This window comes from Scyliorhinus torazame, chromosome 9 (assembly GCF_047496885.1).
Source record: "Scyliorhinus torazame isolate Kashiwa2021f chromosome 9, sScyTor2.1, whole genome shotgun sequence".
Classification (NCBI taxonomy): domain Eukaryota; kingdom Metazoa; phylum Chordata; class Chondrichthyes; order Carcharhiniformes; family Scyliorhinidae; genus Scyliorhinus; species Scyliorhinus torazame.
In genome coordinates, this window is record NC_092715.1 from 269,827,704 (window position 1) to 269,843,279 (window position 15,576).

Consider the following 15,576-nt stretch of genomic DNA (forward strand, 5'->3'; position numbering starts at 1 on the left):
TGAGAGTTTTTCCTCTCATTGCCATGGACCTCAATTTTATGAGGATGTTCTGATTCTATGCCCTTGTCAAATGCTGCTTTGTTGTCAAGGGCAGTACTCTCACCTCATCTCTGGACCTCAGCTCTTTTTGTCCACATTAGAATTCCTATAGTGCAGAAGGAAGCCATTGGCCCATCGAATCAGCACCGACCCTCTGAAAGAGCACCCTATCTAGGACCACCCGCATCCTCGTAACCTCCACATAACCTGCACATCCTTGGATACACTGTGGGGCAATTTATCATGGCCAATCCACCTACCTACACGTTTTTGGACTGTGGGAGGAAATTGGAGTGCCCGGAGGAAACCCACGCAGACCTGGGAGAAAATGCAAACTCCACACAGACAGGCCAGAATTGACCCCGGGTCCCTGGTGCTGTGAGGTAGCAGTGCTAAACATTGTGCCACCGTGCTGTCCCACGTTAACCCAAAGGCTGTAATGTGGTCAGGAACTGAGCGCCCCTGGTGGTGGAACCCAAACTGCACATCACCGAATAGGTTAGTTGTGATCTGTGCTGATTGGCAGCAGTGTCGATGACATCTCCAACACTTTGTTGATGATTGAGAGTAGACTGGCATGCTAACTGGGCAGATTGAATTTGTTGTACTATTTTTTCCACATTGTCAGTTAGATGTGCTGTGTAGCTGCACTGGACCAACTTGGCTAGAGATGTAATTAGTTCTACCCGGTAGCCAGGATGTTGTTGGAGCTCATCATCTTTGCTGTATCCAGTGAGCTCAGCTGTTTCTTCATAGCATGTTGAGTGAGTTGAATTGCCTGCAGACCTGCTCCTCTGATGTTGGGACCTCAGGAAGAGACCAAGAGGGATCATCCGTCAGCACTTATGGTTGAAGATGGATGTAAACAGTTCAGCTTTGTCTTCTGCACTCACCACATGCTGGGCTCCACACCATAATTGCAGATTGGGATATTTGTGGAGCCTCCTCCTCTGGTTAGTTTTTTTAATTGTCATCCACCATTCATTCCAGGATGTGGCAGGACTGCAGAGCTTTGACCAGATCTGTATGTTGGTTGTTTAACTCTTCAATAGCATGCTGTTTCTGCTGTTTAGCATGTGTGTTGTACCTTCGCCAGGTTGGCATCTCATTTTGCAATGTTCCTGTCAGGCTCTTCTATAATCCTCATTGAACCAAAAGATGGCGAGGCAGGCTCATGGAGTTGAATGGCCTAATCCTCCTTGTTAGTGTGTTTTATATGCAACTAGGTTTAATTCTCTGATTTGATATCATGGTACGGAGGTTAGCACTGTTGCCTCACAGCGCCAGCATCCCAGGTTTGATTCCAATCTCAGGTGACTGTGTGGTTTGAACTTTCTCTCAATGTGTGCGTGGGTTTCCTCCCGGTGCTCCGGTTTCCGCCCACTGTCCAAAGATGTGCAGGTTAGTTGGATTGACCATGATAACATTTTCCCCTGAGGGTACCGTTGCAGGAATAGGTTTGGGGATTATATTTAGACAGGGTGGTCTTTCTAAGGGGCGGTGCAGACTCGGTGGGCCGAATGGCCTCTTCTGCACTGTAGGGATTCTATGATTCTACAGTGATGGATATGGCAGGACTTGAGTTACTGATTGTGGTTAAATACAATTCTGATGCTGTTGATGGCCCACAGTGCCTTAAGTATATTGAGTTTTGAGCTACTCAATCTGTTCTGAATTTTCCCATTTAGCTTGGTGGTAGTGACTCGCAGCACAATGGAGGGTAACTTCAGTGTAAAGAAGGGACTTTGTCTCCATGAGGACTACTGTAATCACTCTTACCGATACTGCCATAAACTGGTAAACTGGTGAGGATGGGGTCAAGAAGATATTTCCCCTCATTGCAGTTCTCATCATAGATATCTCAGCTGATTTCTTCACCAACCTTGACCAGCTCAGTTAGTAATGGTGCTAACTGGGCGCTCTTGGTGATGGACATTGAAGTCTTCCATCCAGTGTTTATTTACCCTCTAATGTCTAGTTTTCTGATTCCTATGTTGTAGGAGTATAACTTTTAGTTTTATTAAAAGATAAATCAAACATATTGTTTGTGAGGCTGGCAAACCAAAACAAAAGTAATGTCCTGTGTTTATTTTATAAGGTCAGAGTTGGAAGTGTGTGATGAATGTAGATGATTTGGTGCAGTAAGGATTAAAGGCCTGGAATAGTATGTGACTGCTGCAGGAGTGTTTTTAAAACACCTGGTTTGCAAGACAGCCAGGCTTTGAAGCTACAAGAGGTGCAATTAAAGTGGTGCAATTAAAGTATCATAAAAGTAAACGCAAATTGAATTTTGTTGATAGAAAGAAGGTTCCCTGGGGAATAGGTCATCAGAGACCTTATGTTTAGATTTAGATAATGAATGGGAGGAGCCAGGGGCTGAAGCAGTCAAGTGTTAAGTTTTGAATTCCATTTTGACGTGACTGTGAATAGACGAGCAGTTTCTCTCAAAACAGTTTATTTAAAAAGATTTTGCCTGTGGACAGAACAGTTTCTGTAAAGGCTGGCAGGTTAAACAGTAGTTTGACACGGGCAAGAATCTGTTAGCTGGTTCCCGAGGAGATCACGTTCTCAAAGCCAAGTTGTTTATTCAAGACATCTCTTTACAGGAAGTACCCCTGGGTTGGCTAACTATATTTAAAAGTGCATTTTGATCTGAGGTGGGATTTGCTTGAGTGGAGATAAAAGATAGCCATTCATTGTCATTGATAATCATTGTTTAACTGATAATTGTAAGCTATTTTCTTTGACAAAGTGAGTAATACTGTGTTACTAATAAAGTCTATTTTAATATACCATATCCTTATTTTGGCATGGATTCACTCCAGGGCGCTGTGCAGAGGGAGAGAGGGGGCGCTGTGCAGAGAGAGAGAGCGAGAGAGAGGGGGCGCTGTGCAGAGAGAGAGAGGGGGCGCTGTGCAGAGAGAGAGAGGGGGGTGCTGTGCAGAGAGAGAGAGAGAGGGGGGGGCGCTGTGCAGAGAGAGAGAGAGAGGGGGGGCGCTGTGCAGAGAGAGGGGGGGGGGCGCTGTGCAGAGAGAGAGAGAGAGAGAGAGGGGGCTGCCTGTGCAGAGAGGGGGGGGGGCTGCCTGTGCAGAGAGGGGGGGGGGCTGCCTGTGCAGAGAGGGGGGGGGCTGCCTGTGCAGAGAGGGGGGGGGCTGCCTGTGCAGAGAGGGGGGGGGCTGCCTGTGCAGAGAGGGGGGGGGCTGCCTGTGCAGAGAGGGGGGGGGCTGCCTGTGCAGAGAGGGGGGTGCTGCCTGTGCAGAGAGGGGGGGGGGGCTGCCTGTGCAGAGAGGGGGGGGGCTGCCTGTGCAGAGAGGGGGGGGGGGCTGCGTGTGCAGAGAGGGGGGGGGCTGCGTGTACAGAGAGAGGGGGGGGCTGCCTGTGCAGAGAGGGGGGGGGGCTGCCTGTGCAGAGAGGGGGGGGGGCTGCCTGTGCAGAGAGGGGGGGGGCTGCCTGTGCAGAGAGGGGGGGGGCTGCCTGTGCAGAGAGGGGGGGGGGGGCTGCCTGTGCAGAGCGGGGGGGGGCTGCCTGTGCAGAGAGGGGGGGCTGCCTGTGCAGAGAGGGGGGGGGGGCTGCCTGTGCAGAGAGGGGGGGGGCTGCCTGTGCAGAGAGGGGGGGCTGCCTGTGCAGAGAGGGGGGGGGGCTGCCTGTGCAGAGAGGGGGGGGGGCTGCGTGTTCAGAGGGGGGGGGGGCTGCCTGTGCAGAGAGGGGGGGGGGCTGCCTGTGCAGAGAGGGGGGGGGGGGCTGCCTGTGCAGAGAGGGGGGGGCTGCGTGTGCAGAGAGGGGGGGGGGGCTGCGTGTGCAGAGAGGGGGGGGGCTGCGTGTGCAGAGAGGGGGGGGGGGCTGCGTGTGCAGAGAGGGGGGGGCTGCGTGTGCAGAGAGGGGGGGGCTGCGTGTGCAGAGAGGGGGGGGCGCGTCTGTGCAGCGAGAGGGGGGGCCGTCTGTGCAGAGAGGGGGGCTGTGAAGAGGGGGGGGCTGTCTGTGCAGCGAGAGTGGGGGCTGTCTGCAGAGAGGGGGGCTGTCTGTGCAATTCTGTCTGTGCAGAAGGGGGTGGCTGTCTGTGCAGAGGGAGTCGGCTGTCTGCATAGAGAGGGGGTGGCTGTCTGTGCAGAGATGGGGTGGGCTGTCTGCAGAGATGGGCTGGGCTGTCTGTGCAGAGAGAGGGGGGGGCTGTCTGTGCAGAGAGAGGTGGTGGGCTGTCTGTGCAGAGAGAGGGGGGGGGGCGCTGTCTGTGCAGAGAGAGGTGGTGGGCTGTCTGTGCAGAGAGAGGTGGTGGGGCGCTGTCTGTGCAGAGAGAGGTGGTGGGCTGTCTGTGCAGAGAGAGGTGGTGGGCTGTCTGTGCAGAGAGAGGTGGTGGGCTGTCTGTGCAGAGAGAGGGGGGGGGGGGGCGGGGGGCGCTGTCTGTGCAGAGAGAGGTGGTGGGCTGTCTGTGCATGGCTGTCTGCAGAGAGGGGCGCGGGGGCTGTCTGTGCAGGGCGGTATATGCAGACGCTGTGTGTTCACAATGCTCACTGTCAAACGCAACAGTTTGGCCGCTGGCCTGACCCGGCTCCCCCCGCTTTACAATAACACAATCAGCAGATTTGTACTTTTACGTCTGAATTAATCTTCTTGGGTGACACTGATTTCCGCCTGGATCCCGCACCCGGAGAGCCTGATGCCACTGGTTACAAACACCACTTATTCCGTGTTCTCCAACACGAAGTGGTCGCAAGGCCGCAGCCAATTGATTGGGCGGGGAGTGAGCAGTAAGTGATATATTGTGTCCTCACTCACCCTCCCCTCAGTAACATCACAGTGATAGGGAGGCACTGAGTGTGTTCCTCACTCACCCTCTCCCCTCAGTAACATCACAGTGATAGGGAGGCACTGAGTGTGTTCCTCACTCACCCTCTCCCCTCAGTAACATCACAGTGATAGGGAGGCACTGAGTGTTCCTCACTCACCCTCTCCCCTCAGTAACATCACAGGGATAGGGAGGCACTGAGTGTGTTCCTCACTCACCCTCTCCCCTCAGTAACATCACAGTGATAGGGAGGCACTGAGTGTGTTCCTCACTCACCCTCTCCCCTCAGTAACATCACAGTGATAGGGAGGCACTGAGTGTGTCCTCACTCACCCTCTCCTCCCTCAGTAACATCACAGTGATAGGGAGGCACTGAGTGTGTCCTCACTAACCCTCTCCTGCCTCAGTAACATCACAGTGATAGGGAGGCACTGAGTGTTCCTCACTCACCCTCTCCTCCCTCAGTAACATCACAGTGATAGGGAGGCACTGAGTGTGTCCTCACTCACCCTCTCCTCCCTCAGTAACATCACAGTGATAGGGAGGCACTGAGTGTGTTCCTCACTCACCCTCTCAGTAACATCACAGTGATAGGGAGGCACTGAGTGTGTCCTCACTAACCCTCACCTGCCTCAGTAACATCACAGTGATAGGGAGGCACTGAGTGTGTTCCTCACTCACCTTCTCCTCCCTCAGTAACATCACAGTGATAGGGAGGCACTGAGTGTTCCTCACTCACCCTCTCCCCTCAGTAACATCACAGTGATAGGGAGGCACTGAGTGTGTTCCTCACTCACCCTCTCCCCTCAGTAACATCACAGTGATAGGGAGGCACTGAGTGTGTTCCTCACTCACCCTCTCCCCTCAGTAACATCACAGTGATAGGGAGGCACTGAGTGTGTTCCTCACTCACCCTCTCCCCTCAGTAACATCACAGTGATAGGGAGGCACTGAGTGTGTCCTCACTCACCCTCTCCTCCCTCAGTAACATCACAGTGATAGGGAGGCACTGAGTGTGTTCCTCACTCACCCTCTCCCCTCAGTAACATCACAGTGATAGGGAGGCACTGAGTGTGTTCCTCACTCACCCTCTCCCCTCAGTAACATCACAGTGATAGGGAGGCACTGAGTGTGTTCCTCACTCACCCTCTCCCCTCAGTAACATCACAGTGATAGGGAGGCACTGAGTGTGTCCTCACTCACCCTCTCCTGCCTCAGTAACATCACAGTGATAGGGAGGCACTGAGTGTTCCTCACTCACCCTCTCCTCCCTCAGTAACATCACAGTGATAGGGAGGCACTGAGTGTGTTCCTCACTCACCCTCTCAGTAACATCACAGTGATAGGGAGGCACTGAGTGTGTTCCTCACTCACCCTCTCCCCTCAGTAACATCACAGTGATAGGGAGGCACTGAGTGTGTTCCTCACTCACCCTCTCCTCCCTCAGTAACATCACAGGGATAGTGAGGCACTGAGTGTGTTCCTCACTCGCCCTCTCTCAGTAACATCACAGTGATAGGGAGGCACTGAGTGTGTTCCTCACTCACCCTCTCCCCTCAGTAACATCACAGTGATAGGGAGGCACTGAGTGTTCCTCACTCACCCTCTCCCCTCAGTAACATCACAGTGATAGGGAGGCACTGAGTGTTCCTCACTCACCCTCTCCCCTCAGTAACATCACAGTGATAGGGAGGCACTGAGTGTGTCCTCACTCACCCTCTCCTCCCTCAGTAACATCACAGTGATAGGGAGGCACTGAGTGTGTTCCTCACTCACCCTCCTCCTTCAGTAACATCACAGTGATAGGGAGGCACTGTGTGTTCCTCACTCACCCTCCCCTCAGTAACATCACAGTGATAGGGAGGCACTGAGTGTGTTCCTCACTCACCTTCTCCTCCCTCAGTAACATCACAGTGATAGGGAGGCACTGAGTGTGTCCTCACTCACCTTCTCCTCCCTCAGTAACATCACAGTGATAGGGAGGCACTGAGTGTGTCCTCACTCACCCTCTCCTCCCTCAGTAACATCACAGTGATAGGGAGGCACTGAGTGTGTTCCTCACTCACCCTCTCAGTAACATCACAGTGATAGGGAGGCACTGAGTGTGTTCCTCACTCACCCTCTCCTCCCTCAGTAACATCACAGTGATAGGGAGGCACTGAGTGTGTTCCTCACTCACCCTCTCAGTAACATCACAGTGATAGGGAGGCACTGAGTGTGTTCCTCACTCACCCTCTCCCCTCAGTAACATCACAGTGATAGGGAGGCACTGAGTGTGTTCCTCACTCGCCCTCTCCTCCCTCAGTAACATCACAGTGATAGGGAGGCACTGAGTGTGTTCCTCACTCACCCTCTCAGTAACATCACAGTGATAGGGAGACACTGAGTGTCTGTGTGGTCCACCTCCCACATAGACTGGCTTCTGCTCTTCAAAGTGCACTGACCAAGAACACGCTCCACAACTGAACGGAACTGTCAACTACACTTCCTGAGAGAATTTAAGGTTGTCATTCACTTTTCTACGAGCTTTAGACAACAAGGCATTTTCCTTGAGCCATGATGTTCCTCACATTGTTGAATAACCTGTCAATATTTCGTGTTTAATTGTAAAACCTATTTTAAACTTTCTATTTACTTCAAGGTTTCAAAACATGTAGGGGCAAGGGAATTATGTCTGCTTTAGATTTGCAAGCCCCTCTGCTACGGGAAGGGTCGGGTAACCGCTCCCAGATTGTTCAGCTGCGACCCGGCACAGATCCAAGGAACCTCATCCCAAGACTGTCTTCCCAGCAAAATCCAACTTCTGCTGCTAATGAAATTGGGAGGTAAGGCGGCTGTACTAATTCATGGAAATGGATAATGCTGCTCAATGAATCATTTATACATGGGAAATAATTTTGCATAGTTTTGTACTCTCAGTAATGTTTTTGTTTCCTTGACTGGAAAATACTCCAGGAATGAAAATGCCCTTTCAGTCATGATTGTGGTGGTTTTGAATATAGGTCTACAGGGCTCAAGAGGTTCAAATGAAGAGCTTTATTGGGAGATGCTAACACTACATCTATTACATAAGCGTCCAGGCTTTGACAAGGAGCCATCCAGACTTGAAACGTTAGCTCCCGACTCTCTCCACAGAGACTGTCAGGTCTGCTGAGGTGGTCCAGTATTTTCTGTTTTTGCCCGTGCAAGTGGTGACATCGCGTGATCGGTCTCTTGCAGTGCCCCTGTTCCACTGCAAGGATGCTAGTGAGGAAATACTTGACATACCACAAAGGCACAACATTTTGTTCTCCCTTAAAATCAAAGGTCTGACACAATAAACAGTATAACATTAACAATCAGCAACAACTGTCAATGCATCAGACGCTTTGGAGGCGGTCATTCTGTGTGATTGCCGAACTTCAGGCATCTGCTAAAGAGCATACTAAAAAGTCCTTGCTGCAACCTCTGGTGTCTGGCTTGCTTTGGCACGTGTCGTCTACGGTCATTTGAACCGGAGCTGACCTCGTCTTCTGAGGTTGACTAGGTGATTCTCAACTGAGGTACTGCTTTCCCCAATCCCAACTGGTTTGATTAGTGTCAGGTTCTTGGGCAGGTCAGGACGTCTCGTGGCAGCTTAATTTGGACTCTGCCTCCTCCATATTATGTGGGGATGCCGGCGTTAACTGGGGTGAGAACAATAAGACGTCTTACAACACCAGGTTAAAGTCCAACAGGTTTGTTTCGAATCATGAGCTTTCGGAGCGCAGCTCCTTCATTCACCTGACCAACGGTGTGCCTCCGGGATCAGTGCTGTGTCCACTGTTATTTGTTCGATATATTAAATGATTTGGATCAGAATTTAGGAGGCATGGTTAGTAGGTTTGCGGATGACACCATGACACCAAGCCAATATCATGATAAATCCGGACTCAACTCCTCTCCCATTCGCAGTCTCACTTCGCCCTGGCCCACCTCAGCGTCTTCTCCTTGTCCACAAATTTATGCAATCGCACAATCCCCACCAGCGACACCTCCCCTGCTCTGGGCTTCTGCCTCAAGAACCTGTGGGCTCGATCCAGCTCTGGGGCCTTGTCCGACATCTTCTCCTCCACCAGCCCGGCCAGCATCCTCAAAACATACTTTGTGGCGCTCGTTTCCTCCACGCCCTGTGGCAGACCCACAAGTTCTGCCTTCTGGACCTGTTCTCCACCTTCGACCGCAGCGACTTGCACAGATCCTCCAGTTTCCCCGCCTCAGCCACCAAAGACACAATCCGATTGCTCTGGTCGGACACCACTTTCTCCACCTCGCGCATCTTTGCCACTTGTGCCTCGAGGCAATTCTCCAGCCGATCGAATGACCCTCGCAGAAGTGCCACTGATCCTTGAATCGCCTTCGACCGGTCACTGTGAATCCCCTTCCTCCGCTGCCAAAAGTCCTCCTTGATGAAGCTCAATTGTTCCATTTGGGTATTTCCCACCGAAGGGGATCCTTCCCACTCCAGCATTCTCATAACTGATGCTGCTCCACAGGTCTCCTCCAACCTCTTAGCCGGGTCCTTAAATCTCTTCTGCTGGGGCTGACAGCCAGTCGACATGCCAATCCTGGGCAGACCCTCTTCTCCTACACCCTCCGCTCCACTTTTCTGCCGAAACTACCCCACTAACGGCTAAAATGTGCCAAAACCAACTCCTTCGAGCCAGAGCTGCCCCCGTGTGACCACTTACTCCATGGCCGCCACCGGAAGTCCCTGTTTTTTGATTTGTGTTGACAATCTTGTTGGACTTTAAATTGAAACCTGTCTGCCCTACGGGTGGATGGACAAGGGCACAAATGTTTTGCCTCAGCACAAACATTGTCTGCTCGTTTATCTCATTGCCGGTTTTGGGATCTTGCTGTGCACAAAACTGGCAGCTCGGTTACCCAATTTCCGAGGTTCTTCATCGCCAGGAAACATTTTCAAATGCCCTAAGGTCATGAAATATGCTAGATCAATGTATTTTTAAAAAAAAATCTTTACTTAGATTGCAGAGTACCATTAATCAGCTCCAGAATCAAATGAAACAATTGCAACCAGGTGATGGTGACTGCAGCTCTACAGATCTCCGGTGGAAACTGAATACATTGGAAAAAGAGAAATTGGAACTAAGCAGCAAATTTAATGAGGAGGTAAGCTTGCAGAATTATTCATCGGCATGCCTAGTTTGCATGAAATTAATGCCTCGATTGCACCATGCCGACAGTGGTGTGAATTCAGCAAAGTTCTAATTTTATGGAATTATTTTGCTGTATATTTCTCCATGTTGATCTTTCCAGTTATATTGGTATCTGGCTGGGTGCTCTTTGTCATGGTATTGGTTAACAATGATGTTTTGTATTTATATAGTATGTTTAACATGAAAAAATAAATTGAGACATTTTGGAAGAGGAAAAACGTGAGTTCTGAATCCTTGTGGGATGAGGTTGTCCCCTATTACAGGAGGATTAGAGTACAGGACCAAATACGTCTTGCTACAATTGTACAGTACTTTGGTGAGACCACACCTGGAATACCGTGCACAGTTTTGGTCTCCACAATAAAGGAAGGATATACTTGCATTGGTGGTGGTACAGCAAAGGTTCACTAGATTGGTCCCTGGGATGAGGGGGTCGTTCGATGACTAGAGGTTGAATAAATTGGGCCTATATCCTCTAGAGTTTAGATGAACGAGAGGTGATTTAATTGAAACCTACACGATTCTGCCGGGGCTCGATAGGTTGGGCAATGAGGTTGTTTTCCCAGGCTGTGGAACCGAGAACATGGGGGAGGCAGAGTCTCTGGGTAAGAGGCTGATCATTTAGGACTGAGATGAGGAGAAATATCTTCACTCAAAGGGTTGAATCTTTGGCATTCTGTCCCCGGAAATTTGTGGGTGCTCCATCATTGAATGTATTTAAGGCTGAGATAAACAGATTTTTGGCCTTTCCGAGAATGAAGGAATATTGTGGGGTGTGTGGGAAAGTGGAATTAATGCTAATGCTCAGTTATAATCGCATTGATTGACAGAGCAGGCCTGGAGGAACCATACGGTGTACTCCTATTTCTTAGATGATAAGGTGAAGTTAAAGGTTGGGTTTGGGAAGATTTTATTTTGAAGTATGTTTATTAAGCTTTTACATTTTAAAGACTGCAACAGAATTACAAAATAATACATCGCCACAAACCAGGATCAAGAAATAAATGGCTCAGCATACATAGTAAAGAGAGAGACATGAGAAAAACATCACAACTGTCGATTCAGTCATTAGACATAACTCTGGACCGATACAGCCCCACCAGAGACTGAGGGAGAAACACCATGAAGCCATGAAAAACATGGTAAAATGATGCGCATTCTCCCACACTGCAACAGCCTCAATTACTACAAGAAATCAGGATAGATTTTCCATGCCATGTCTGGATGAACAGCAACGTACATCTTCCTCAACTCTAGCAACACCAAAGGCACCAACAACGCACCACAGCCTCTTCTCCTCGGATACCAGACCCATCAGCACCCATGTAGAAGCCAAGCACTGATTCTTCAAACCCACTGTTAGAAAAATTTAAATAAATGCGAAACCCCAGTTTTAAGGGGAGTTACATATATACAAACAACACAACTTAACCACAAACTTAGGACGAGTGCAGAGCCATCACCATTCCATACTATTATGCAGAGAGGACCAGCAGTAATATGCTTGGATTATGATCAAACCTCGGAGCCTCCCAAGAAAGGAAGAAAATGAAGGGAAAGCTAGACCTACCTCCTGAAGACCAACTTGGAGGGTGCCGTTAGATATTTTGAAGATTTCCAGCCAGTTAAGCCTAATCTTCTGTAATCAGATTCTTCCCAACATACTGGCCCTCTGTCTTTCAAAACAACCAAAGACAGATTGGCCCCCTACCCTCTGTAGGCCACTGGGTTTTGGCTGTTCTGGGATCTTCAAAATTTCCCCAGTGGGTTTGTCGTACTCTTTAATCTCAAAGACTGCATTCCTGCTTGAGTATACTGGACGGTCTGCTCATCCACTGCAGCCACTGAAGCCCCGGTGTCAACTTCCATTTTAAGGGTTTTACCATTTACCCTTAAGACAATTTCAATCCGAGTTGCCTTATTCAGTTGGACTATTTTCAACCAATATATTGCACTGCGGGCTGTTGTTGTTTTTTCTTTGCATTGGCTCTTGGCCTCATGTGGCAATGTGCTTGGATGTGCCCCCCACAGTTGCAGTCCCATCTCGGATTTGGGTCGATGGCCCGACTCCTTCCCGTTCCTTGGGTCCCAGTCTTTTCCTAGGGACCATGACTGGCTCTGCACTGTGTCTGTTAATCCCTCTGCAGACCTCGCAGCTATACCGGCCCATACTTGGTTATCCTCATCCTCCCCTTCAGCCAACTCTGAAGCTCCGGGGTTTCTTTTTCTGCGCACCTCATCACTGGAGCTTTCTTGATTGCTTTTCCCAATGTAATTGTGGTCTCTACCAGAAGCTTCTTCTGGATATTATGGTTATGGATCCCACAAACCAGCCAATCACGCAACATGTCACTAAGTGCGGTTCCGAACTCTGTGCTCAGCAAGCTGGTGAAGCTTGACTATAACAGACTCTTCATGCTCCCTCACTGCAAAGTTAAACTTATAACATTGAAGGATAATTAAGGGCCCTGGGTTGAAATGTTCTTTAACTAATTTCACTATCTGGTCAAAAGTCTTTGAGTCACCCCCCATGCACTGGAGGATTCCTGTAGTTAACAAAGGGGTTTATTGATGAAAGGCAAAGGCAGCTAAGTAACAGGCACAGAACACAATACAACAGGTCTTAATACTTCAGGGAATGGTAGCATGAGGGACAGGCCATGACTTTACGGATTGTGATTCTGTACAATTCTGCTGTTGATGGCCCACAGTGCCCCATAGATGCCAGTTGTGAATTGGTAGCTGTTGGAATCAATTCCATTTAGCACATTGCTAATGCCACACAACAACAAGATGGCGAATGTCCACAATGTGAAGACAGGACTTCATTTCCACAAGGACCATGCGGTGGTCACTCCTACTGATACTGTCGTGGACAGATGCATCTGTGGCAGGCAGATTGCTGAGGATGAGGTCAAGTATCTTGTCTCTCACTCATTCCTTCACCACCTTCCACCGACCGTGTCGAGCAGCTATGGTTAGTGGTGGTGGTACCTAGCCTCTGGTGGATCTGTCCTGGATGTGGAACAGGGTGTACCCAGGGGTGGTGGTGTCTGGGATATTACCAGTAAAGTAGATAATTCCATGAGTCACGACTATATCAGTTGCCTGACTTGTCTGTGGGACAGCTCTCCCAACTATGCAAAGTATAAAGTAAAGTATGTATACATATATATATGAAATGTAAGGAGATAGAGTAGGAAATGATATAGTTTTTCTTATGCCACAGTAGGAAATGTTTATATTTCACTGATTAGATTATTCGATCTTGCTGTGGAGTTAGTGTTTTTGATACTGTCCATGCTGTGAAATTGCTGTCCAATCACTTACCTGGACAACACTTGAGGTTAAGCATTGTCATAGAAAAAGCTGCAGGAGAAATTGCCCTTTTTGATTTTTGTAAGTACATTTAACCTGTTGGTGCCTTTTTATTTTCATAGCGTTCAGCATTTGACAGCCATGTTGCTAGGCTGCGGGCACAACTGGAGAAAGGGGAGGCAGTGCGACAGACCCTGGAGTATGAGCTAGCTGTGGCCAAGAAGGAAGCCAGTGTTGTCCGATGCACTTCAGAAGACAGAATAGACTCTGTTCACAAAGTACATGCACATTTAAAAGGTACAAGAAAATCTAATGTTTCCAGAAAGAAATTATAACGAAACTGACAAATAATCATTTTCATAAATTAATCTGTTTGGAAATTGTAAAACCAATAACTTGGAATTTACAAAAAAAGTGTTGGTTGCATTTCAGATTACATTACAGTCTATATCGAATGTTGTCTAAATATGAATGAATTAAAACTAGTGTAAAAAAAAATGAGACATTGCTGACCAGAAAAACTGAAGAATCAAATCTGTCATTCGTGAATGAGCAAGCATAAAATAATTGGTCAGATAGGTCAATTTCTTCCAGTTTTTTGGCTACCGTTTTTCTCTACTCAGATTGGTGTGGAGTTAAAAATAACATAACATGCATATATTTGAGATATTTAGTGCACATTTCCTGTTCACCTCATCACACTCCAAGGGGTTCATAGTGTTACAACAAGGCAGCCAGCGCTATGATTCAAATAATTAGATTTTCAGATGTTCACAAGATCATCAGAAATGGGAGCAGGAGTAGACCATTCAGCCCCTCAAGCCTGCTTTGCCATTCTATAAGATCATGGCTGATCAAATTGAGGCCTTGATTTCTCCTTTCGTGCCTGTTCCCATGTCAATCAAAAAACCTCCTTGAATATATTCACGACTCGCTGGGGGAGAGAATTCCAAAAACGAACAACCATTTCCTCATGTTCGTCTTAATTCAGAGACTCCTTGCGATTTAAAGCGATAGTTTCACATGAGCAAAAAAACAATATTCCATTGGGTATAGAGCCTGCCCTCTGACAGCATACCAGCTGTAATGTCGTGGGTGACCTGTTGCCAGACAATTGTGATCAATCTAGTGCATGAATTGTTTGTTGCATTTGAGATGGCATATATTGTTTCAACGCTAAAGAAAAGCTCTTTATCTAATGCACTGGCAATAAAATGCTATTGTTGCCAGTAATGCTCACTTTCTATCAACAAATTATTGAAACAAATTCATGCTTCCGACCTGACCATGTAACTTGAAAATCCTTTTGCTTTTTAAGGCTTCCTCAACAAACCAAGAATCTTTGTCTTGACATAGCTTACTCAGCAACAATTAGACTTTGTAACCTCAAAGAGACATCTTTCAATCTGGAAGCAGACTTAATACTTCATAGATTACACAGTGTAACACATGGTCTTTAGAAGATTGTTTCATTCATCTTTCCTTGAAAGATGCCACGAGAGACGTACATGTTACATTCAGCACTCATTTTGTGCATGGTGGCACATTGTAGTTAGTACTTGGAAAGCCCTCTATGCATCTGTGTAATTTCTGTGAATAATTATGATTGACATCAGAACTAGCCATTCACAGCGTTCTCGAGCCTGTTGTTGAAAATGAAAAATGAAATGAAAATCGCTTATTGTCACAAGTAGGCTTCAAATGAAGTTACTGTGAAAAGCCCCTAGTCGCCACATTCCAGCGCCTGTTCGGGGAGGCTGGTATGGGAATTGAACCGTGCTGCTGGCCTGCCTTGGTCTGCTTTCAAAGCCAGCGATTTAACCCTGTGCTAAACAGCCCCTGTTTTAATACATTACTCCTCCCATTCTCCCATCAACCTTTTTAGGGCAGTAAAAGCAACCACAACTACTTGTTTTCATCCATAAAATATTGGAAACTAGGAAAACCATCAGCGTTTCAGTTTCTGGAGGTAATGTTTCTCAATTAGGTTGCAACGTTTAAGGCTTTATTTTACACTGCATTACGTGGGTGGCCAATGGAATATTATATTTTAACTAACTTTTATTTATATAACCACTTAAAGTTCTCTATATAAACAAGGTGACTGAACAGGTAGACGAGGGTAGAGCAGTTGATGTGGTGTATATGGATTTCAGCAAAGCGTTTGATAAGGTTCCCCACGGTAGGCTATTGCAAAAAATACGGAGGCTGGGGATTGAGGGTGATTTAGAGATGTGG

The 15,576-nt window shown here is 48.1% G+C and overlaps 1 protein-coding gene across 3 annotated transcripts in view; it reads left to right on the forward strand.

Moving 5' to 3' along the window:
- ccdc171 (coiled-coil domain containing 171) overlaps positions 1 to 15,576 on the forward strand; it is a 298,637-nt gene that overhangs the window by 1,052 nt on the left and 282,009 nt on the right. The window contains exons 1-4 of one of the 3 annotated variants that reach the window (XM_072517496.1): positions 678 to 992; positions 7,464 to 7,647; positions 9,829 to 9,973; positions 13,461 to 13,635. In XM_072517496.1, the coding sequence (XP_072373597.1) occupies positions 7,493 to 7,647; positions 9,829 to 9,973; positions 13,461 to 13,635 (475 nt within the window). In that variant the 5' untranslated portion in view covers positions 678 to 992; positions 7,464 to 7,492. Of the gene's footprint in view, positions 1 to 677; positions 993 to 4,593; positions 4,785 to 7,463; positions 7,648 to 9,828; positions 9,974 to 13,460; positions 13,636 to 15,576 lie in introns of those variants that run through there. The other 2 variants (XM_072517494.1, XM_072517495.1) reach the window with 2 other exon arrangements.